This window comes from Lissotriton helveticus, chromosome 1_1, assembly GCF_964261635.1.
Source record: "Lissotriton helveticus chromosome 1_1, aLisHel1.1, whole genome shotgun sequence".
NCBI classification, from domain to species: Eukaryota; Metazoa; Chordata; class Amphibia; order Caudata; family Salamandridae; genus Lissotriton; species Lissotriton helveticus.
Genome location: NC_136057.1, coordinates 1,191,386,430 through 1,191,411,278, shown reverse-complemented (window position 1 = coordinate 1,191,411,278; position 24,849 = coordinate 1,191,386,430). Strand labels below are relative to the sequence as shown.

The window sequence follows — 24,849 nt, the reverse complement described above, 5'->3', positions numbered from 1 at the left end:
TCTTACTTAGTACCATTACATTGGGCAATAGTAACACCTGCTATTAATAGTATGCTCAAAGGGCGTGGCAGGAGTGTCGTATGAAGCAATATATAAAAACAAGGTATTGTTATTATAAATCTGCAGGTGATTATCAGTGGAGATTATAGGCACTCTTGAAAGAAGGCACTAAACAGTCACTTGATGGATTTATTGTTATTCCCTCTATAAGGTTGGACTCAAAACACTCACTCAATCTTAAAACACAACTGAGGAAGAACGCACATCACATTTAGTTTTATACTTTAAAAAAAACACCAACTAGCATACAGTCAGTATACAGGGGGCATACAGAAATGTCGAAGCTTGGGATTGTAACCTGGTTCATAGTGTAGGTTCTATTGCATCACATGTCTTTTTTAACACTTAATTGCACAATTATTTAATATAGGGTTGTGTTCCAAACACATAAAGCAACGTGGTAAGCAACACACATTGTCATATTGTTCCACAACCATCACCAACTGTCCAGTCTACACCCAAAGGAACTAAAATTAGTCTGGGTGTTCATTATAAACATCATACGATGAACTTAATGAATTTAAATACATGTTTATGGAACATATTTATGCAGTTATTAGTCTGTTTGAAAATCTAGTACTGACCCTTCTTCAGTTCCACTGGTAACCCTGTTTTAGGGTCACTTCTGTGATCACGATACCAAGTCAACGAGTGCAGACAGCAGGAATACTATGTTAATATATATGTTTATTCTGTCTTCAATCTAGTTTCAGGAGAGAAAATTCAGTTTGTGTGTAAAAACGCACCCTTGTGTGTAGGTTTGCATGTGCATGAATGCATAGATTAACACATGGGATAATGCACCAGAGCAAGTCAAACGTTGCAGAACAATCTGTGAAAATCTGTGGCAATATGCTAATATTTATATTTGAATTAGAGGTAGCATCTGTAGCAAATGCAGTTAACAATCCTGTTATTTCTTAATCCAACAAGAGAAAACAACATCAAATTACACTCCTCTCTATATCTTTATTTTCAGTGGTCCTGAATGTTTACTAAAAAGGCTAACTGAAATATGTACGGTTTCTTTATCCTTTCACATCTCTCTTAATCTGCAAATGTTGACTTCTGAGGAAGAATATGATCTCCATTACACATCCATTGCCGTAAACCTTATCGGAGGCCTGAGTGTCAATGTTTATACACTTAACAGCGCTGCCGCAACTTTGCTTGGGGACACAGCTCTGCGTTGCCCTCTGCTGCCCCCTGTTATTTCTTGTTCACCGGGGTTCTGGGCGGCTGCCACCGCCACTGGAATTCATATCCCGGCAACACTCGCGGCGCGCACGCCATCACCACATCAGACAAGTGCCAGGAGGCGCTCATAAGGAACACCGAACTCCCGCGTCGCGGGACGTACGTGGGTGGCGCCGGGAAAAGCCTGGGCCAAGGGTGGGCCCGTCCTTGCCCGGAGTAGGCTGGGCTGGGCGGAGTCTCTTGGTTTCTCTTTCCCAGTAAGACTTTTTTGGTACTTAATGAACTATTGGGTTTGTTTAGTGTGGTGAATGTTATAATTTTCCCATCTATAGCCAGGCTATACCAGGACTGAAAAGCGTTTAACTGTCATCACACTTAGCTAGAGGAGTTACTGGTGCTATAGAGAAACAAATCATTAATGTTGAGGAGGCTTGAAACGAAGAGTCGCATACTCTGACATCTAATAGGAACAGCAGGTCTCCTACTTATGATCGACATGATGGGGGAGTAGAACCTCAAGTAGCATCCTTGAGTCTTTCTAATGGCTCTCATGGCTGTGTGTAAGCTGGGTGTGATGAAATTTCTGTAATCGACCCCGAGGGCGTAACATTACCTCCATCTAAACGCCCATGTAATTCTAATAAAAAAGATACCCTAACTGAACTACCTCCTCTAATACATGAGGTCTCGACCATACGAGCCTCTGGAAATCCTAAACCCGGGTTAGACCTGTGTAAGGATCCCCCTGCTGCAACTATGGCTAAAGAGCGCGTTCCCTGTTGTAATAAAAAATCCAAAAATAAAAGTAAAGGTCAAATCCTTAATGGTGTGCCAGGGATATCAAATATGCTAACCCAGTTAACTACCTTGGTTAAAGAGTCTATTAGCATCTTGGCATTGAGACTAGATAAATTCAAGTTAGACTTGGGATTAATTTTGAAGACCCTTAAAGTAAACCTAGGAGAAAACTCCAGTCAGAACATATGTACTGGTATTATCACACATAGAATGCCGACCACTGTTAGGGAGAATTGCAGTCCACCTCAAGGTCGCTTGCCATTGATTTCAACAGCCCCTACTATAGTACCACACAAGGATATTCAGAAGATTGGGGGAGATAAGTTGGCTGGTGATATAAAAAAGGGTGCGCCACTCACCCTTCCATCTGATAATCTCCCCAGGTTAAGAAATAGCATGGCCCACGTTCAAGATCGCCTGTCTAACATAAACCTATATCTTCCACCTGCTGCAGTTCCTTATACTATAATTTTGACAAACGTTACACCTTCCCGCGGGGTTGAAACTGAATTTTGGGTCACCCTGAAGAATAAAACAATTCATTACTTAGGCGTCAAGACAGGGCTGACAAGGGAGATGTTTGCTACATTTAAAATGGTCAGACGTGTATCGTGGGTGGGCCCCCATAGTAAAATCTATAAAGGGGATAGTGTTGTTCTTTCATTAGCTTCACCTGTATTAGTTCATGAAATATTAACCCGACCAGGTCTAAATGAATCTACGGCTGATGGTATAAAGGTTTTTCCCCTGGGGTATTTCTATCGACCAATAGGGCTACAGAGAAATACTGGTCGCTATAGTGGCTCCCAATTAAATAACAGTTGGAGTTACAATTGTGAAGTAACTAACATGTATGGGCCACTACATTCCCTAGAGGAGGTCGATTTACTTCAGGATAGTACTGGAAATCAAATTAGTAAAACGGACGAGTTTTCCATACCATGCGAGATAGAAGACCCTCTGGTATTAATGGGAAAATCAACTGTGAATGATGCTCCTGTGGGGAGGTAAATTGAGGTTTTGTCCCCTATTACTTGCAATACGTAAATCAAGAAGTTTGTAAGGACCCTGGTAGAATGGAAATTTCTTCGTTAGTCGAAACTATGAATGAAGTTTCTAATGTTGAGCCAAGAGGTTCATTACCTAATGTTGATCCTATGTCTGTAAATGTTGTAGGTTCCCTTGTGGTAGATACATAACTAGGGATAAGCTTAAGCCAGACAGAGCGGGCACAGGCAATGGAAAGTCAAGGGTTGGTGAGCGTAATCACCTGGAACATTTCCGGGCTCTTATCTAAGGTTACCAATCAGGTGTGGGTTGATTTCATAAGGAATTTTGACATTCTATGGTTGCAGGAAACCTGGCTGTTGACAGAACTGCACATAGATGGCTTTAAGACCTTCCATATACCAGCATTGCGCTCACCCCATGGCAAGAATAAAGGGGGATCTCAAATGTGTTAAAGGTCTTGAAGATTAAAATCTTTAAGTTATCTACCTATTATCGAATAGTTAATATTCATTTTTCCAAACAAGTTGTGGTAGCGGTCATAAATTTCTACAACAATATATACAAGAGAAATGTTATTACGGATATGAGTGACCTATCTGTACTGATGGGGATGGATGTAATTCCAAACTGGGGAGGGGATTTCAACACTGGGATCTGCTCACAGGCACACTGTGGGTTATGGGAAAATGTCGAAGACCAGAACATCTATTCGCACCATTTTGTGCATTCTGATAGGGGAGAAAGTTTTAACGAGGTTATGCTTTCTCATGACCTCAGTTTTGCCAACAAACTATGTCCCCCCAGTAGTATTTGGTCCAACGTTTATTGGTACAGGCCTTAGTTCTATCATAGACTTCCTTATAATTCCAAATCGTTATGCATCCTGGTTTAATGATTTTACTATTCATCCCAATGGGTTAAGCGATCATCTCCCGCTGAGCATTAATATTAGTCTCCCCCATAATAGCACCATATCGGTGGTTGAGAGCTGGTCTTGGACACAAGATTGTGTTATGGATCGTCAAAATGGGTACTCATTGAGCTGGGGCGGAAAAGATCCAAAGGCTCTGAACTTAAAGATTATGACCAAGGCAAAAGATTACATTTTAGTGTGCCTACGCGAAAGGATCACATACAAGGACATCCTGACTGCGTATTCGCAGATTGTACTGGTGAGCCAAGAAATATTGAGTCATCCTGGCAGGAAGATATCCAAAAATAAGAACAGCTGGTCTGACACAACCTGCACCAGGGCTTACTCTGTCTTAAAGTCTGCTCTAAATAAGACAGATAGTGATCACGAAGAAATCAGGGGGCTTAGGAAGGCAAATAATAGCGCTAGGAGTAAACGAAAGAAGGAAATTAAAGAGCAGGCATGGCACAATCTTTATGAAGCTTCCCTTAGTAGGGACTGTTCATATTTTTGGCAGGCAGTAAAGGCGCCGTTCTTTGTCAGTAAAGAGGCAGCAAGAATGGAGATTTCTATCACTGAGAATTCCTGGGTTGACTTTTTTTCCCAGGTATACGGGATACAAGATAAAAATGCTGCAGTTTCTGAAGATCTGTTAACAGCAGATATTGTAACCCAATTTCTTCCAATTGATATTCATCTCACTCATAGCGAAGTCCTGATGGCTATAAATGAGAGCAAAGGCAGAAAGGCTCCGGGCCCTGATGGGACTCCGATAGATCTGTAGACATTCACAACGGAAGTTTGGGCTCCATTGCTAACTTGAGTACTTGACGCATGTTGTGCTGAAGGTTTTATAAAAACATGGCCGGAGTCCGTCATCATACCTATTTTTAAAAAAGGAAACAGGGATAACCCCGCTTGTTACCGTCCGATATCCCTCCTAAACTCTTTTATGAAAGTTGCGGGAAGGGTAATCCTCAATAGACTCCAACAGTGGGCTGAGGATAACAATATCCTAAGCCCTGTGCAATATGGTTTTAGGGAGAGTAGGCGAATGGTTGAACAAGTTTTATATTTTATTTTAATACAGGGGAAATATATCCATGCAAAAGAGGGGAAATTATTTGCGGTTTTTGTTGACTTAACTGCAGCCTTTGATTCTGTTGTCCATAATAGGTTCTGGCAAATCTTGGAGAGCCTAAACGTCGAGCCTTCCTTGGTGTTATTCCTGAGGCAATTATATGCGGGGGCCACAGCTAGGATAAGATACGGCCTAAAGGGAGAATGCACTAAGTTGTTTCGCGTGGAGAGGGGTGTTAGACAAGGTTGCGTACTGGCCCCATTCCTCTTCTCTTTATACACCAACACCTTGGAGGAGGAATTGGTGGCCAGTGCGAGAGACCCCCCGAAAATTAACAACAAACAGATTGTCTCCCTCCTCTACGCCGACGACGCAGTGCTGATGTAAAGAACCCAACTTGGTCTTCAAAGGGCCCTTGCTACTTACATTAATTTTATGGACAACAGAGGTCTGAAGCTTAATGAGAAGAAGACCTTTTTAATGTCCTGTGGCAAGGGGAGGAATAAACAGTGTAACCTAGTAATTGAAAATGGGAAAATTTAATCCACTAAAAAATGCTCTTATCTAGGTATTTTATTAGAGGACATGGGATCGGGGAGATTGGCGATTAAAAATAGAACCCTTCTTTTTAAACGATCGACCGCGGCTGTGATGCTATTCTCGCAGAAAATGGGTAAAAGGCCCCTGGAGATCCTGCTAAAAATTTATCAAGCTAAATGCTTAAATATAGCTATGTACGGGGCAGGAATCTGGGGGTTCTCTGATGTTTCCCCTATCCAGGTCATAGAAAATGCTTTTTTAAGATTTATAATAGCCGTCCCCCAAAGCACGTCGGTTTTTAATTGTCACATTGCAGATCTGATTAAAATCCAGCCTATGCTGCTTTGGCATAGAGTCTGGATGTCGACACATTTGGCACTAAGTAGAGAAATCTTAACAGACTCTTTGGGACTTGAACAGTCTGGAAAAATCCCCTGGTTAAACTACATAAGAAAGCTGTCCAATGATCTAGGGAGATCAGATTTTTATACTGATCCGGGTACAATGTGCACAGTGACTAGAAAAGAGTTAAAGGATTTTTGTTTAAACCACTTTGAGTCTTTAAGAATTGGGCTGGAAATTAATAAAAGTACTGTGCTGTGACGTCAACAGACCTTGACTTGTGGCTCGATACAACCATACTTAGTAGTGTGTCTAGGTGGTTACGATAGATATATGTCCTGACTAGATTCAGGTTTGACAGTTTTCACCGCTTAGTATATTTCCCAACCACAAATGATTGGTCTAGACAGCTCTGCCATGCCCGTGTGATAATCTTTCTACACAATGTACAATGCACGTGATCCTTTTTTTGTAAATTTTATGCTAACGAACGTGCTAGATGGATTATCCCTTTTTTAAAACAAGGCGCATGGAGGCAATGCCGACTGGCCTTTTTATTCTTACAATTATTGGAAAATGTGTATGCTATTGGAATCATGACCGTTTTTTTAAAATGTATAATAAGAAAAAGGAGAAGTATAACTTTTTTAAAACAACTTTATAATTGTAATGATCAATGTACTTTGAGGGGTGCTGCTTTGATGTATTTTATTTGTTAAAAAATGTATATATGAATTGTTTTTTTAATTTGCTGCTTTTAGGTTTTATATAGTATTTAAAATCGAATAAAGCATTTTCATTCATTCATTCACTTAACAGCGCATAAGTACTTGTTGCATTAATTGTACTGGGTGGCACCCCTGCAAAGATGTGCTACTTAAACTGTTCAGCCCAGCCTGAAACTGTGATGAGCAGCTATTAAAATGAACGAGTCCCTCCATCACTTTATTCACTTTATTATTGAAGAATATTTTGTTGAAAAAAATGGAAAGCATATTATATAAAATATTACAGTATTATACCAGTTCTATGATCATGACAGTTATGTTAACTTTGAATTTTAGAACCATTCACTTGTCTTCAGTTTGAGAGCATCTTTAATAGGGCATTGACATGTTCCTGTCAATCACATTATGCTGCAAGCTCTGACTAGTTAGACATACAGCACTCCAAGTAAATGTTGACTTAAAACAATAAGTTGTGTAATAAGCAAAAAAGCAATTTATCACCCCAGCCAGCTTAATCTGACCTGGCAGATTCAATGTAACACAACCTATCAATACATTTAAAGAAGCAAAATATGAATCCTGAGGAATTGCCAGGATTGTGATTGAATACCTCATTTTGAGTGTCGTTTTACAAAGGAAGCCTTTGAACTCACCTAAATCAACTTTCCCCAGAGTTCCCCAAATAGGTGCATCATAAAGTAATAGTTTTCAAGTCAATTCTGGAAGGCTGTTATCAATAGGGCCAATGTTAGCCACAATAATTAGTATAGCATTTAAATAGTTCTTTCACCATGGTCATAATGGGTATTCTGCTAGCCCCATAATAGGATGTCCAGAAAAAGTGGCTTAGTGCTACCTTGTAAATATGGAGCAGGCTTCTGTACCACAGAACGTCACAAAAAGTTACGTTCCGACAGCACAAGGAGGCCTCATAAATGAGACCCAAAGAGAATGGGTTGTGGCGCAAATCAAAGGAGTATTACTGTCTCCCCTAATGCTGTTGGCTTCAGCACTGCGCCTTCCAGGAAGAGCTGCCATTTGAATGCCTGAGTGACTTTTTAAACATCTGAAAGGTACGTTTAATCAACATGATGAGTGCCACAATCAATTCAGAATCTTCTATATGCATTATATAGAAAAATACATTTTTGTTGCTGATTTTAACCAGCATTGGCAGCAGTATGGAAGGCTTTCTCTGATAAACAGCATTTACGCATGCAATGAATGTAAACAACGTCTGTGAATTGTGGCTTTGTTAATGCATGCTGTGTTTTGGTATTAATACGGAGGCAGGCCATGATTTAGAAATAGTTCCTTCCAAAGCCTGATGTCCTAATAACAAGAGATCGTATTGTAGCTGTAATCTAGGAACTAGTTTTTACAGAAAAGATAGACCATGCTGCTGGACCAATTGCTTTAACCCCTTGCATGCGTCGCCATCCGATGTCACAGTGAGTGTGTGCGGAGGACAGCCGGGGCCGTCCAAACCCTGCCCACTCATTAGTTCCTCAGCACCGCGGCAGAATTTGCGCTGTGGTCAAGGGGTAAACAGACAGTAAAGATCAGATTATCGATGCGAGGTCACAAGCAAGTAGGACACTGAAGTCGATATACTTCAAAGCCTCCACCTGAATGACAATTGCATGAGAGCTAAATAGGGTTTTCATATGTGCCACACATGTGATTGTCAGTAAGATTGGTGTTATCTTTCATATGTAATTATTGTACTGTTCATAACCATTTGCAAAATTCTATAGAGGTCCTTTTTTCCTAAGACCTTAGTTAGGGAGGTATGTACTAAAATGTGATGCAATGCAGAACAACATCCAAAGTTGATGCACTGTGTTGCATCAAAGGAGAGTGAAAAACAGTATATCTAATAAGTTATGTCACTGTTTTTCTCTTCTCCAGCATTGGTTCACTTTGCACTCCCATGCGTCAATGTATAAATCCTTGCACCATAGTGCAAGGGTGTACCTATTTTGTTGAGCGTACGTTTTGCACTGGAGGTGGAAGCCTTCCAGTACAAAACGATGCAGCACTTGTACAAAGTTTGAAAAGCCTGCATCGAGAAGGCAGTAGGTTGTGGCACAGATTCCTGACTATAGCTGTTAGTAGATAGGGATTGTGTCAGAAAACATGGGTAGCTGCATGGGAACACAGATGTACCACCCATGGAATGATGCATTGAAGCAAAGTAGCACAAATCAGTGGCATGATGAAAATACAAATTTATATGTATGCTAATATACTAATGAGGCACAAAACAGACATTATCCACTTTCCACTTCCATGTAATTTTAAATCACAGAATAATTACTCGATTTTCACTTTAAATGATGTAGATTGGTGCCTCTGAAAAAATCATTTTTCACATACTGTTAATTCAAATCACCAATCCAAGCATGAGAACAGCTCAGCTATGAAATTGGGCAGAATGTTTCCAGGCAATAATGAGGAGTTAGAATTTCTGAGGAGTATTTAAATGACATCACTACTGATAGGTTAATTAGAAATAAAAACATAATGCTTTTTTAAAATCATCAGTATGTGAAAAGCTTTGAATTTGCATAATTTTCGTTCTGCACTCTCTGAACTGGCTCTACTTAGCATTTAAGTTATGAATGTGATCATCTGGCCCAAACCAACCACTGCAGCAGTCAGCTTTGTAAAAACTTTGTAACAACATTAGTGTTTTGCAAAGCAATACCACATCGTAGTCGGTGTTTAATCCATGAAAATTTGTACACCAGTATGGCGGGTTCACACAAGCGAGTGCGCGCACACACACACCTTTTGACTTTCTGTGACATCACCGCGTTGATCCGTTTCCCCACCCATCACGTCACAATAGGCCCTTAGTCGCTGTTCTGGGTGGGCAATGGGATTAAGTTGGAGTGAAAACTACAGGGGATAAAGAGGGTTATTTGAACCACATGAACTTTCTGCTGCAACTTCTTTCAATACCTCCAATATTGGGCCAACAAGAGTAGTACCAGAAGTACCAACGAGTAAACTAGAGGTAGAAATTGCTACACTTAATTAATGTTCATCAGTCAATCCTTGCTACCCAAAATATGACTTTTCTTTTATTTGATTAAAATATCTCTCAGGTATGGTTCTAATGCACAATTCGTTTTTTATCCTTTGACACATTCTGTGCTAGTGGTGTAGCAAGGATGCCATAGGCCTCAGTGGAAACAAGGAAATTGGCCCAGATGCTTAATGGTTTCAAGGGAAATAAAACCGTAACTAATGGGGTGTTTGGGCCCCTCGTGGGACCCAGTATCTTTGCACCTCCTCCACTATTGATAGGCATGTACTTCAATGAATCATTCCAGTAAGGAAAGAGAAGGCAAGTGATTGTTGTATGTCATGGATTATTTTTTGGTAGCCTTTGCTTGGTGACAATATTTTAAACTGTGCTATAGTTAAGATAGCAAAAGCAAAGTTTTAAGCAAAGATTTTATTGCAAATGTAAACTACAATGTTGAAAATGAGAAGGAAGTATCAAATGAAACAAACAAATGCATTTAAACAGATGTAGCCAATGATTTGCATAAATGGCAACTTGAAGGATTAAATCTCAGAAAAATTGCTTGGATCATTTAGAATGGGGCATCTGCCAAAGACTGATCGTCTCTTTCTCACTACCCTTTTGGAGGTGAGAAAACTGCTTGGTTTGGAACAAAAGAGTCTAAACTGGCTCACTTTTTTAAGATAGGACTTTGATATTTCCTGCTTATAAATGCTGTGATAGGAGCAGCTTTCTAGAGCATAAAAAATAATCCAAGAGTCCCTTGCACTTGAAGAAAACTCCCATGGTTTTTGGTCACTGCCATAACAAAATTGTTATTGTTACAGAAACAACACGCTGCGAATGAAGCCTTCCTTTTTTCAGTAACACTATGACTTAAATCAAAGATGTCATACTCTATTCTAATAATATATGGGATAAAGTACCCCCTGTCATATATCATAAGGATATTGCAAGTCATTGAGGAGTTCCAATACCATAAAGAGGAGCATGGCCAAGCTCCTTTATAAGATAATGCTACTCCGAGGTGACTTGCATTAATATCCTTATCATGTATGCGCGGGGATAATGTATTGCTTATAATACATGGTCACACCTTCACCTTTCTCACAAACCACCTAGATCCTAGGTGGATAGCTTTTTCATATGAAAGAGAGATAAAGTTTGCAAACATAAAGAATACAAATTCAGGCTCTAGTGCAAAATTTAAAACATCAAAAAAAGTTGTTAGATATTTGCTGCAAAAAGATAGCAAAAACAGTTTAACATAGGTTAGTTATTTTTTAAAGCACAAAACAAAACATGCAGAAAGATTCTAACTTTTCTATAATTACCCAGAGTGCAAAAAAAAACATACTTCCTTATTATCTCCTTTCTTCTTGTGAAAGTGCAGCTAGGACAAAAGAGCAGAAAAAAAGAAAAGCAATGTTCTGTTTCTTATTCCTTTATAACAGTTGCTTTAATTATGCTCTGTGACGTGACCTGCCTTTCCCCTGGTTATAGGCTCTGACAGCAGGTACTGTGACATCAGAACGTAATAATTTATTACATTTGACTTCTGATGTCATTTCTTTATTATCTGCAACTAAGGGGCACTGTTGGTGGGTGATGGGGAGGGAGGGAATCCATGGAGAAGGAGGTCATTGGGAGTGAGTTTGTCCTACTGCTTTTATCGTAACCTTTTACAATATACATATCACCCCTTGATCATTGGCCTCACCACAAAAGTCAACAAAATGCAGCTGTTTGAGCTTCCAATTTTCCTCAGGGCAAAATGTTCAATAAAGCTTTCTTTTTCAGTGGAAGCAAACAACGTTTGCCCTACTAAAAGCCATACTCAAATAAATCAGAATTGAGGACGGAGCCTAAGTAATTCTCTTGTGGAAACTCTTTTTATACTGTTCACATACGGTCTAGTGATAGCTGTGCTTATAATGAGTGCTGATGCCCGCACTTACACAAATTAAGCACAAGATAGAACATTGTTGTGCGTGTTTGAGACCAGATTATAGAAACCAGGATGTGACAGGAAGTGATGCTGACATTTAACTGGCATGAGGTAGACCACACAGAGTACAGTTGTTTATTAACATTACAGAATTACACAAATGTACAGCTTGAGGGACAAGGCAATTGACACAGATGTGCAGAATTTGCTTGACCAAAACCAGGAGTAGAACTCAGATCTCCAGGTTCTTAAGTCAGCATCCTAACTATTAAAACACATTTCCTTCTTGTATTTTTGCATGTGCTAAGCCACACTGCATTTATCATTTGCATGCGCTACTTACCCGCATCCTTCCGTTCCTTATCGCAGGCCCATCTTCTGCCAATCGTAACACATACAAATCCATCTTGTACTCTCGTCCTCCTCGAATGCTAAATCCAAACCCTTTGGTGCCTTTCTCCATTTCAACCGTAAAATAGTCAAAATCCTGTATGGGGAAAAATGTAAGTTTGTGTATTAACTACTTCTTTAACAGATAAAAGTGAGATGGGAAATACCTTGAGTAACTTGGAAAATACCACTTTCTTGGGAGTTCTGTGAACAATTTACTAGCAAAATGCTGCATTTCAAATTCCTCATTCTCATGACTCAGATATATGAAAGGCATAAGCTTTACATCATTCTAAATGCATGTATTCAATTTATATATTGATTCTATGTGTGATATTCATTCAATTAAATTGCTAGTTATACTAAATATACATGTTTTTATAATACTGTAATGATGTAGTCACCTCATACATGTACAAACGTTCACAACAACAGAATTACTAGCCTGTCACTGAGGCAAGATCCTCATGAAGTCTTTGGATTTACACACACTTCCAAAGGAAGTCAACAACATTTGTGAATTTGGAAGCAGAGCCTGCCAAATTGCTGCCCATGTCATACTATAGAGAATTGCTGTGATAAGTTGATCAATTGTATGAAAGACCCTAGGTTTATCTTTGCATACTTGAGAAAACAAAATGCTTGAAGGTAAAAATCCAAATTTAAAAAAAGAGATTTTAAGGAGCTTAACATAATGCTTAGACACAAGTTGTCAAATAGGAATTGTCATTAATTTGCTCTGACAAAAAATAAACAGAATTACCGGCAAGATGTACAAAGATTTTACATGAGCATACTCTTACTACTTCAACAATTGCACCACCACCTACACAGGGATGCCATAGAAAACCATTGACTGATTTCACAGACTACTATATTGTTTGGCCTGAATGTGTCGGTACCCTTAAACTGTGTCTAGTTAAAACCAGCCTTTAAAGCTCTCAACCGGTTTCTAGTAAATGCAAGGATCAAATCAATGGGCGTCTGCACTATGCACACAGGCTACTGAAGCAAAAGTATACGATAGATCAAGAAATTAATGACTCAATGTGCAGCCATTGGGTCCTATGTCCTGTTACTTCTCTAATGATCAGTTAAAGAACCTAAAGGCTGTTGTTAGGAAGGTCCCAGAAGTCCAAACTGTGGAATCAAATCAGGGTGCAACTACACCACAAGTTGATATTCACCTGGAAACTAAGTGGCCTTTGAGAATCGACTTAAAATCCAAATCCTCATTAGTAAAAGTGTAAAGAGAGCACAGTGCTTTCTATGTATACTACTTGTCTATGAATATTGACTGAACTTTCCCATTTTATCTGTATTTTAGATATTTTATGAGTCAATTCACAGAGGCGTGTTCTAAAACACCTTTGCAAATAGGTTTAAAAATGTTCCAATTTTTCTTTGGGTCGACTCTATACAGCTTATCGGTCATGACCAAAGAAAATTAGACATGGTTTCCTATATACCAGACACAACTTTAACTTTCCCTCATCTCTGTTTCAAGGCGAGGTTTGCTAGATTCCGAAAAGCCATGGGCAACTCTCTAGAAAACTCTTCAATAAAAGAAATACAATAACACATTTGTTAATGAATGTTAATGAATAGAAAATATATAAATAGGAAAAATAACCTATCTCTTCCATGGTGAACAGGCACAATTAACAGCACTGCACCATTTACTAACAGCTCAAGACATGCTATGTTAATGTTCCCAAAATCTAGTGATACAAAAAGGAAAGAAAATAATATCACATAGGCAGAAAAATAAAGTTAGGTTATGTGGAAAATTAACAGGAAGGTTTGCCAGAGAGGCGGGCTTAAACCCCTTACAAAATGTGTACTGTCTCCCCAGAAAGTAAATACCGCAACACTTAAAAGGCTACATGCTGAAGGTGCCCAGAACTGCACCATCATATGATATATATTATTTGTGGATGACTCAATACTAAGAATGGTGGAAACCAAAGGGGAATGTCGGAAGACTAGGATGGGAGGCTCAACCATCATAAAGCAGAAAGTGTGTATGGTATTGGACTTTACGGATATTACATAGCATTTACATGATAGATGGAAATGCTTGACTCAATGTCCCACACAATTGTAATTGTCATCAAGAATTATGTGAGCCATCACTATGAACATTTCTTGCAGCTGTAACAAGAGTGCAGGTCTGGACTGGCTGTAGCTGGCAACTGGCGTTTTCCTGATGGGCCGGAGAGGTGGTGCTAGTTTTGCAGCAGTGGGGGCCGGTTTTATCTCTGGGGACTGGTTTTGCAGCAGTACTGCAATATCAGCCCCCTGTAACAAAATAAAAACGGCAGCAGTGCTCACATCTTGAACTTTTCAGTCCTACAACCCCGGCCCCCCTCTACACCCGAGTGGGTTGAGTGAAATTGCCAGGGTTGGTTTCTCTTCTTAGTTCAGCCGTGCAAGTCTGTATGCTCATAAATTATTTTTGCCTCTATTAAACTTATCAAACAATTCATATTTTAAAATGAAACTCATAATAATGAAAACTTCCTTTACTTTGTATGCTTTATGTAAGTTGACACATTGCATTCCTACCTGGAACTGCCGGTAATCAGGTAGTGGATATTGCCTAGTGTCGGGGGAGTGCTGCCTATAATCTATCAGAGGGGGTTGCCGGTAGTCCAAGGGTGGCGGCTGCTGATAGTCCACTACTGGTGGGTGCCTGTAGTCCACTGGAGGCTGTCGATAGTCTGCAGATGGCTGCCTGTAGTCTGTAAAAGGAGGTTGCCGGATGTCTGGCTTCACATCTTGCCTTGCTTTTACTTCTGACCTGTAACTAAACAGAAATTAATTGTTGTATGAATTAAAATGTAAAGAAAATTTTTTAAAAAGATAATAAAAAGTAAAAATGTTGCTAAATTATTTGGTGTAAGTCAAAACCTCTCAGTCAGAACGGTCATATCAATTTGCAGTATGCAAACAACTGTAAAAGAAAAGTAGTGCAAGGAATAATAAGAACGTTTGGGAAGAGTTGGAAATTGAGTTACTACTTGACTGGGGAACCCTACTCAAGCAGCAACCACAATCTCTGTCAGGGCGAAACACAAGCAAACACAGAATTAACCTGTGCTTAACCCTCTGAAAAGCAGTCAGGCTTAACTTAGAGGCAACTTGTAAAGTATTGATGCAGCACATCAAACAGTAATAACATGAAAACACAACACCAGAAGAATTCCACACCAATTTAGAAAAATAGAGTAAAATTTTGTATATTATTTGATACGAAAACATCGAAAATCCAATTAGTGAAAATTAATATGCAAATTCGAAATCCTAAGTAAGAATAGTGACTAAAAAGGGGCTGTCAACTTTGCTACATGGAGGGACTACCAAATCCCAGAGCACCTTGGAGCAAGGAGAAGCCCTGAACCATTGCTGTCATCTGTGTTAAGCACTTTTAAGTGCATTTTCAGTTCCGCAGCACATGAAGCGCTGGGACCATGGGCTGTCTGTGTCTAGATGATGCTGGCTGTCCCCATCTTGGTCCTTCCCTTACAAAAGTGAAGGATTACACAGGCTTGGAGCCCAGCCCTGAGCAGTACCAGGATACAGTGAGAGGTAAGAAACTAAACTATGGTAAAATGCAACCCTGGTGGGGATGCTGTATCAGTATGCTCCCCTATCACCATAGAATGCATGCTCGAAAGGGCTATTGGGACTGTGACTGGTATAATTGAACTAACTCAATGCAGACTCTCTGTAGATTCTGGAGTGCCGCTTTCCCAATCGCCTGGTGTCACTGGGAGATTAAGTGTGAGCCCCTGCTTAACGTTGGGGACCAACAACTAGTGAATGAAGAGTCAGTTTAGATATATCCTGAAAATTATGTTGATGTTGCAGCAGCCATTATTGGACCTGATTCAGGTGGCTTGAAAGACTCGCAAGTGCTGCGATCATCAAAGGCCATCCTAGAGGCTAAACAGAAAAGACAACCAGGTAAAAATGTGGTGGCTAAATGGAAGCAGCCCCCGTACCCAAAGTAATAATGAGATGGTTTTCTTGATTCAGCCTTCAATGACTCCCTCAGTACCTATGCTATCTTCTACCACCCAGACTTGCGATCTCCCACCAACCAGACTTGTGATCCTTTGCCACGGATCTCTCTCCTAATGGATGCATATAGTGCCAAACTCAGTACTTTCCTTGAGGCCAAACTTGGACCCTTGACAGATCATCTAGGCTGGCTTGAAGGTTTGTTAGATGTCCGGCGTAAACCCACGGCTACTGAACTTAAAAAGAATAAGAGAAGTGTCCCATTTGCACACAATCACCCATCTCAACCACGGGGGCCACCCTTAATATAAATCAACAGGCCATGAGCATTAACCCACCAGTGTCCTCGGTGCCCCAAGCAGACAATTATGGACCCCACTCTAACAATTTGGTTAATGGACCATCCACCACCAATGTTAATATTTGTTCCCAACCCCAGACTGTTTTATTAACCCGGCGTCAAATAAGTCAGCAACCCAGTCTGTTGTTAGCCCTGTTACGGCTCCCTGTAAAGATATGCTTAGCCTCCCTCCTGCAGCCTGCCCATACGTATTTATTTTGGCTGGGGCCCCACCCCTGAGAATAATCTTCAACCTGCAACTGATAATCTAAGGTTGGTGTGGAGATTGAAAATTCTGCCTAATTCTTTAATATAACAATTGGGGCGCACCAGGAGCTGGTGATTACCTGCCTATCCAAAGAAGTTCAAGGCTCACAGATGGTGGGGGCATTTACAGAGCTATGTTCTAGGATTAGGGAGGATCTATTAAAATCGGTAAAACCCGCATGTGATACCCCAAGGTGCTTCAACTCTGAGTGCTCAGCAGCAAACAGGGCCCTCTGTACTGCGTTAACGTCCAAACCTAGGGACCCTGGTCTGGCACCTCTGCCTGCTTAAACAATATAAACAAATAACTAACAAATGCTGGCAGGAACTTGATGTATCACGCTGGAAAATACGATCACAACCATCACAGCAGGCTAATAGCAAGCTATCTTGGTCCACCCTATCCGAACTCCAATACAATATTAGGATACTCAGTACTATCTCCTGTCATTTTGTTAGCAAGTGGGAGTAGCACTTTGGGTAAATTTATGCAGCACCCTCCTCCTCAAACATCTTCCCCGTTGACCCATGTCTAGTATCATGTTTCCACACTACCTTTCCAGAAGTTGAGGATGCCATCACTCAAAGCACTGGTAGTAAGGAATCTTTCCCAGACGGGATTCCTATTGATTTGATGTAATGCTATATTCCCTTCTGGGCTTGTCTTAGTGTCTTCAATAGCCTTGCACACTCACCGTGCCTAGCACGTGGAAAATGTCAAACATAGTTCATATTTGTAAAAAAGGGGATCTCTCACTTCTGTGTTATTATAGTCCAATTTCCCTCATAGACACTACAGCAAAAACATTGGGCCAAGGTATATACAGGATTATGGAATGGGTGAGTGCTGATTCAGTACTATAAGGCTGCCAATGTGGGTGCAGGCACAAATTACATCTGAACAATGTCTTAATCTTAACCTAGTGCCAGGGAAATACACAATGGCCAAGCAAACGCCCCTCTACCTAGCATTTATGGATTTGTCATTGGACTTCGACTGTGTGAACAGGGCCAAATTGTGGCAAATTCTCATCAAATGAAGCTTAGACGTAATGCACGTCCTTCCCATTTGCATGAGGGAATAGGGGCAAGAGTCTGCCTTAACCAACAAGGGGAGGTGTCGGTTGACATACATATCCATCACGTAGTGAGACAGGAATGTGTGCTAGCCCCTCTCTTATTTATTCCATATGTTAATGATCTCCAACCTTAACTTTTATGTGCCACACCAGACAAGCCATTATAAAACGAAAATCTGTTCCAGCATTACTGTATGCGGATGACACAGTGCTCATGGCATGCACTCCCAAGGCACTGCGTCAGCTACTGTACTCTTTTGTTGACTTTATGGCCTCTTTTGACCTTCAAACTAACTTTACTAAGTCTCATGCTGTGTACTGTGAAACTAAGTGTTGATCTATGTCATCCATGGCAATTGGCTCCAACCTTCTGACCAGTTACAGTACCTTTCCTTACCTGGACAAATATTTTTCTGCCCAAATGTTATGGTCTCCTATATCACACACTGTACCATGAAATTTGCCATGGCCAAGGGGTCTTTATGCAGTATCCCCCAACCCTTGGGTGGTGGAGGGAAACATCCATAACAACGCGGGCATTACCCCGCACTGCTATTACAACGCTGCTATTACAATGCAAGTCGTTACAACGACTTGCGCTGGAGGGCGCTGTAGGATAGGGAATAGTTTAATTTTCTATCCAACACCTTCCCTACTGTCAACGTGGGCTGGAGTTGGAATAGAAAATTAACCTATTCCACTATCCAGCACCCCCCAACGCAAGTCGTTGTAACGACTTGCGTTGTAAAAACTGCGTTGTAATGGCATGAGGGTAAAAGCCCGCGTTGTAATACCGTGCAACCGTGGTGGATCCCTTGTTTTGTTAATACAAATATGAAAATCCCAGTGTCTACCAATTGCCATGTATGATGCTGGGGCATGGGGAATCTCCAACTGCATGGCCATCCCATGGGAAGAAAACAGATTTCTAAGGAAGGATTTATCAGTGCCTCTGTCTGCTTCACGTTTTATTTGTTATAAGGAACTCAGGCTATCTTAGCTTGGAGATCTGATCTGGGTGTGAAATGTTTTGGTGTGGCTCTTGATTTGGAAGAACCTTGAGACTGCCCTAACCAGAGAAATAATAGATTGCCTTTTCCTGGATTGAGGGCTACAAATCCCTTGGATTTCTTACATCAAAACTAAATATTGTAGAATTGGGATACAGTTCATGTGTTAGCACAAGTAAGAGGAGTGTGGCTGAAGCATTTTATAACCTCGAGGAGACATCGTGGTTACAGGATCTGATAAGGAAACCCACTATGATTAGATATCTTGATCTGAGGGATTCAGACTACACTAACAACGACATCTGGATTGCTTGCAACCGATGGGAGAGCTCCCTATTATTCTGTATCACATCCTATACTGTCAAATAGTTGCTCTGTTTTTCCATGGGTCTTACACACGATCTCGAATCTATACCTTGCCCATGTGCTGATTTATCTGGTCAAATGATGCTCCATTTTACTTTCTTCTGTACATTTTAAGCACAGTATACCAGATTTCTTTTAATCCCTCTTTTAAGAAAATATTATTGTAATATTGGCCAATGCTTTTAGATTTGTATACCTTTTAAACAATGAAGAAGTTATTTTGCACATTGTTCCCTTTTTAAAATCCGTAGGTCAACGCTCCTCCAAACATGTTGCAGCTATTATGTTGTTATGTATTTTTCATTTATTTTATGTATTTCTGTCTTCAATGCATTTTGAACTGTATTTTGTTTCTTTGCAATGTAATTCACTTTCATGGATGCTGTAAAGTTTTTATAGCAAAAACGTGTTTGTTGAGAAGAGGTACGGATTTTCAGGAAGTTCCCAAGTATTGCACCAGACTGCAGGGTCTAGGGCTGTACTCAGGAGTATTATTTCTCTGTAGCTGAAAATCGTGCATAGGCCTTCGTAAATAATTCTAACAACAAACGTTGTGGTGTCCTTGTGCCTTTGTTTACTAAATATTTATTGACTTAGATGTTCTTTGTTATAAACTGTTAGAGGGACAATCTGACGCTGATCGACGGATGTTCGGTCATAAAGCAGTATGTCAGCGACATGCTAGAAGCAAGTAATGTGCACTTGTATCAAGCTTCAAGAGACCTTGTCAAGTTTTAGCAACAACAACTTAAGGATCTGACAAGTGCTTTAGTTGAGTGTAACTTTTCGCAATATGATTATAGTCTTTGCTTTATCATTTCTGTAATGATAGGGCACCAAGAGGCTTCAGCGTAAAGTGAACTGTACAAAAACAGAAACATAGAACTATTGAACAATATCCTAGTTACTTAAGGAGAATCTGTTAGTGAAATATGTATGTTGCTATTATTTAAATTGGATTTTTTAATCAAAGACAGTATGCATGATGTATGGGGAATTCCCTTTTTATGCAAAAACCAATTTAATGTTATCATACACGAAGGAGTAAAGTCTCTTTTACTAAAATTAGTTATAAATGGTGAGAAAGAGCTCTATGTCACTTCCCACAGTGTCACTGAACTCTGCTTTGCACCACTTCACTCTATGCTTCGCTACTCCACTGCACCACTGCACTCGTCATCACTGCACTCTTTGCTACTGCACTCTACACCACTCAGGTCTAGGCCGCTCTAGTTTGCACCACTCAGCTCTATGCCACTCTACTCTGCAACAATGCACCCTATGCCACTGAACTCTGAGCACTGCAGTCCATGCAAGTGCACTCTATGCCAATCAACTCTACTCCACTCTAATCTACTCCGCACAACTGCACACAACGTTACTGCACTCTAGGCCTCTGAACTCTCCCCTGCACCACTGTACTTTAACGGTCACCACTCCTCTCTACCTTGCACCTCTCAACTCTGAGCCACTGCACACTACACCCCTGTAATCTATGCTGCACCTACTCTGCGCTACTCGACTCTACTCTGCACCACTCTACTGTATGCTACTGCACGTTACTCTAAACACTGCACGCTACACCACTGAGCTCCATGCCAATGCACTCTACATCACTTTACTCAACACCAATGCACTCTATGCCACTGCACTCTACGTCAATCAGCTCTGTGCCACTGCACTCTACACCACTGTATTCTCTTTCTGCAGTACTGCACTCTGCGCCACTACACTCTACACCACTCTATTATTGCACTCTATGTCACTGAGTTCTATGCTACTCTATTCTACTCTGCCCACCCCTGTACTCTCTGCGACTGCTCCACTCACACCACTGCACTCGATGACATTCCACTCTGCAACACTGCACTCTTGACCACTAATCTCTAAGCCATTGCACTCTATTCCACTGCATTCTACACTGCACCACTGTACTGCTGTAATGCATGCTAAGCAACTACACCCTAAGCCTCTACACTCTAGTCTGCACCACTCAACTCTATGCCAATGCACTCTACCCCACTCTATTCTACAAGGCACCACTGCACTATTCACCACTGCACTCTACACCACTCTAGTGTAGGCCACTCCGCTTCACTCTACGTTACACCAATCCACTCTGTAACACTCCACTGTATGAGACCTTACTCTGCAATACTGCACTCTGTCACTCCCCTCTACTACAATGCACTCCGCTCTGTACTACTCCATGTCAGTGCACTCTACACCACTGCTCTATGCTGCTGCATTATACCCTGCACTACTCCACTTTACCTTGCATCACTCTATGCCACTTCTCTCTACTCTGAAACACCCCACTCTATTCCACTGCACTCTGCGCCACTGCACTCTACGCAGCTCCACTCTACTTTACTTTGCACTATTCTACTCGACCCAGCTGCAGTCTACGCCATTCTACTCTTAACCACTGCACTCTCTGCCAATGCACTCTATACCACTTCAATCAATACCAATGCACTCTTTGCCACTGCAGTCTATGCCACTACACTCTACATTGCTTTGCACAATTCTACACTACACCACTGTGGTCTACTCTACTCTAAGCCACTGCAATCTCCGCCAATGCACTCTACACCACTTTATTAAAAACCAATGCACTCAATGCTGATCCTCTCTACTTTACTATGTATCATTAGACTCTTCACCCCTGTGCTCTATGCCACTAAACTCTGCGCTCTCTGCAAATTCACTCTACACCTCTTGACTCAAAATTAATGAACTCTACGCCACTGCAATCTATGCCTACTACTCTACACTACTGCACTCTAAGGTACTATACTCTACAAAATACTTCTCTGCACTCTATGCCACTCTATTCTACTCTGCACCACTCTACTCTATGGCATTGCTCCCTACACCACTCTATTTTGTACCACTCTACTCTACACCATTGTACTCTACGTCAATCCCCTCTATGACACTCTACTCTGCATGTCTGCACTTTCCAAGACTGAACTCTATACCACTTTACGTCACTGCACTCTTTCTACTACACTCTAGTCTGCACCACTCAACTCTACGCCACTCTACTGTACTCTTTGCTGATACACTCTGTGCCACTACACTCTACCCCACTATACTCCACATCGACTCTACACCACTGCACTCTATGTCACTCTAATCTACTCTGCACCACTCCACTGCACTCTATGCCACTTCACACTTCTGGACTCTGCCCTGCACCATTCCACTCTACCCTGTGCCACTTCAGTCTATGGCACTTCACTCTACTCTGAAACAATCCACTCTATGGCACTGCACTCCACTCTGCACCACTCTACCCTACGCCACTCCACTTTATGCTGTGCCACTCCACTCTGTGCTACTCTACTCTACGCCACTGCACTCTATGCCACTCTAATCTAAGTCACTGACATGCTTCTCCACTTTATGCCACTCCACTGTACTCTGCTTCACTCTGTGCAACTCTAAGATGCTCTATACAATTTTGTGCATTCCACTCCATGCCACTTTACTTCAATCTATTCCACAATACGCTAATCCACTCTAAATCACTCCAATCTATATCAATCTATGCCACTCCTCTCTACAACACTCTAAGCTACTCCACTGTATGACATTCTATAACACGCTACTCCACTCTATGCCATTCCACTCTACTACACTTCTACACTCTAAGCAACTCCACTCTACTCCATTCTACGCCACTCTAGTCAGCCCTACGCAACACCTTCTACATCACTCCACTCTACCCCACTCTATGCCACTGAACTCTATGACACTCTACTCCATTTTACACGCTTCCACTCTACGGCATTCTACTCCTTCCATGCCACTCCACAACACTACACCACACCCTTCCACTCCACTCAACTCTAATTTATGCCGCTCTCTGCCACTCCATGCCACTCTGCACGCCATAATACTCCACTCTACTCCATGACACTCTGCTTTATGAAACTCCACTCCATGCCACTCTCCTTTATGCCACTAACTTTTAACCATGCTGAACAGCAGCCACGCTGGTGTACAACATGGCTAAAACATATTGCTAACGTCAATACTCTTACATACGGTAATGATTTTGCCAATGCTTGTTGAACTTGCAATTGTTGGGACTGTGAATACCACTTCCACGTGGACCAATATGCTGGAGCACCATCAGTATCGTGCTCATACATGGCTAGGTTGACTGAAGACCAGAACTGAAAAGCTGTGAATGAAAGGCTATAACATTGTTTGGCAGGTCGTGGGACAAAGCCCTTTGTATTTTACTGTGTTGGTGCTAAACCACACTACCTTCTATATAAACAATTTTAGCAAGTCATCCTCATCCATCCTTTAATGGAGTCACTCTTCATTGTTCCCATCCTTTCATACAGTCATCATGACATTCACTCATTTATTTCTTAGTCATTAATCCATGCACTCCAAACCCATTCATCGTTCCAATACCTTACCCATTCATTCATACATCATTCTTACATTCATCCATTCATCTTGGCACCTATTGTTATTAAATATCATTACAGTTTTTCATTAGACTTCCCATCCATATAAACATGACCGCATTCAGTATGAAGCACACTTAAAAACTAGCATAATAAATAGTGTTTTTAGAATTAGAAGATTATTAAACAATTCATTTACTAACTTCATAAGCAATCAAACTATTGATAGTACACCGCTCTTTGATTTTAAAACCAGCAAATACTCAAATGTCTTATGAACGGACTGGATACCTGCTTCTTTAGTAATAGGTGTAAGGTGCATCTTACATGCTACCAAAGCTGACGGACATAAGGATTTTTGATGAGCACATCTGTGTGGAAGCTGTTGTTCTCATTGGCGATACAAAAGGGGGTGATGGACGGGAGCGTTTGAGCATATCAAACACTCAGCCCCAGTCAACTGATCTGGGTTTAATCCATCACCATTCTTTAGCCCACTCAGCCACCCCAGTTCAGACATGGCCATATGCAAATCAGTCTGACCCTGTGCCTCATGGGAACAGTCCAGCCCGAACTGCCAAGCCATGTCTTCCCTGGACCGGAAACAAGCATCCTGGGACAGGTTTCGGATTCATAATCCTCATCAGCCAGGCTATCTTGAATCCAGTGGTCAAGTGAGCAAGGGACTCACGTCTGAGCATACCCTGCCACACTTAGGGCGAACAAAGCGCTTTGTTTGCCCTAAGTGTGGCAGGGTATGCTCTGACGTGAGTCCCTTGTTCACTTGGCCAATGGATTCAAGATAGCCTGGCTGATGAGGATTATGAATCCGAAACCGGTCCCAGGATGCTTGTTTCCGGTCCAGGGAAGACATGGCTTGGCAGTTCGGGCTGGACTGTTCCCATGGGGCACAGGGTCAGACTGATTTGCATATAGCCATGTCTGAACTGGGGTGGCTGAGTGAACTAAAGAATGGTGATGGATTAAACCCAGATCAGTTGACTGGGGGTGAGTGTTTGATTTGTTCAAACGCTCCGTCCATCATCCCCTTTTGTATCGCTTTGTTTGCCCTAAGTGTGGCAGGGTATGCTCAGACGTGAGTCCCTTGTTCACTTGGCCACTGGATTTAAGATAGCCTGGCTGATGAGGATTATGAATCCGAAACCGGTCCCAGGATGCTTGCTTCCGGTCCAGGGAAGACATGGCTTGGCAGTTCGGGCTGGACACAGCCACATCTCCGGACATCTGAGAGACCTCCACTGGCTCCCCGTCAACAAAAGAAT

The 24,849-nt window shown here is 41.3% G+C and overlaps 1 protein-coding gene across 3 annotated transcripts in view; it reads right to left on the bottom strand.

Annotated features, from left to right (window-relative positions):
* MAGI2 (membrane associated guanylate kinase, WW and PDZ domain containing 2) overlaps positions 1–24,849 on the bottom strand; it is a 2,996,284-nt gene that overhangs the window by 97,289 nt on the left and 2,874,146 nt on the right. For all 3 annotated transcript variants that reach the window (XM_078679471.1, XM_078679479.1, XM_078679488.1), the window contains 2 exons: positions 14,614–14,854; positions 11,999–12,142 (listed from right to left, as the gene is read on the bottom strand). In XM_078679471.1, coding sequence (XP_078535597.1) covers positions 11,999–12,142; positions 14,614–14,854 — 385 coding nt within the window. The remainder of the gene's footprint in view (positions 1–11,998; positions 12,143–14,613; positions 14,855–24,849) is intronic.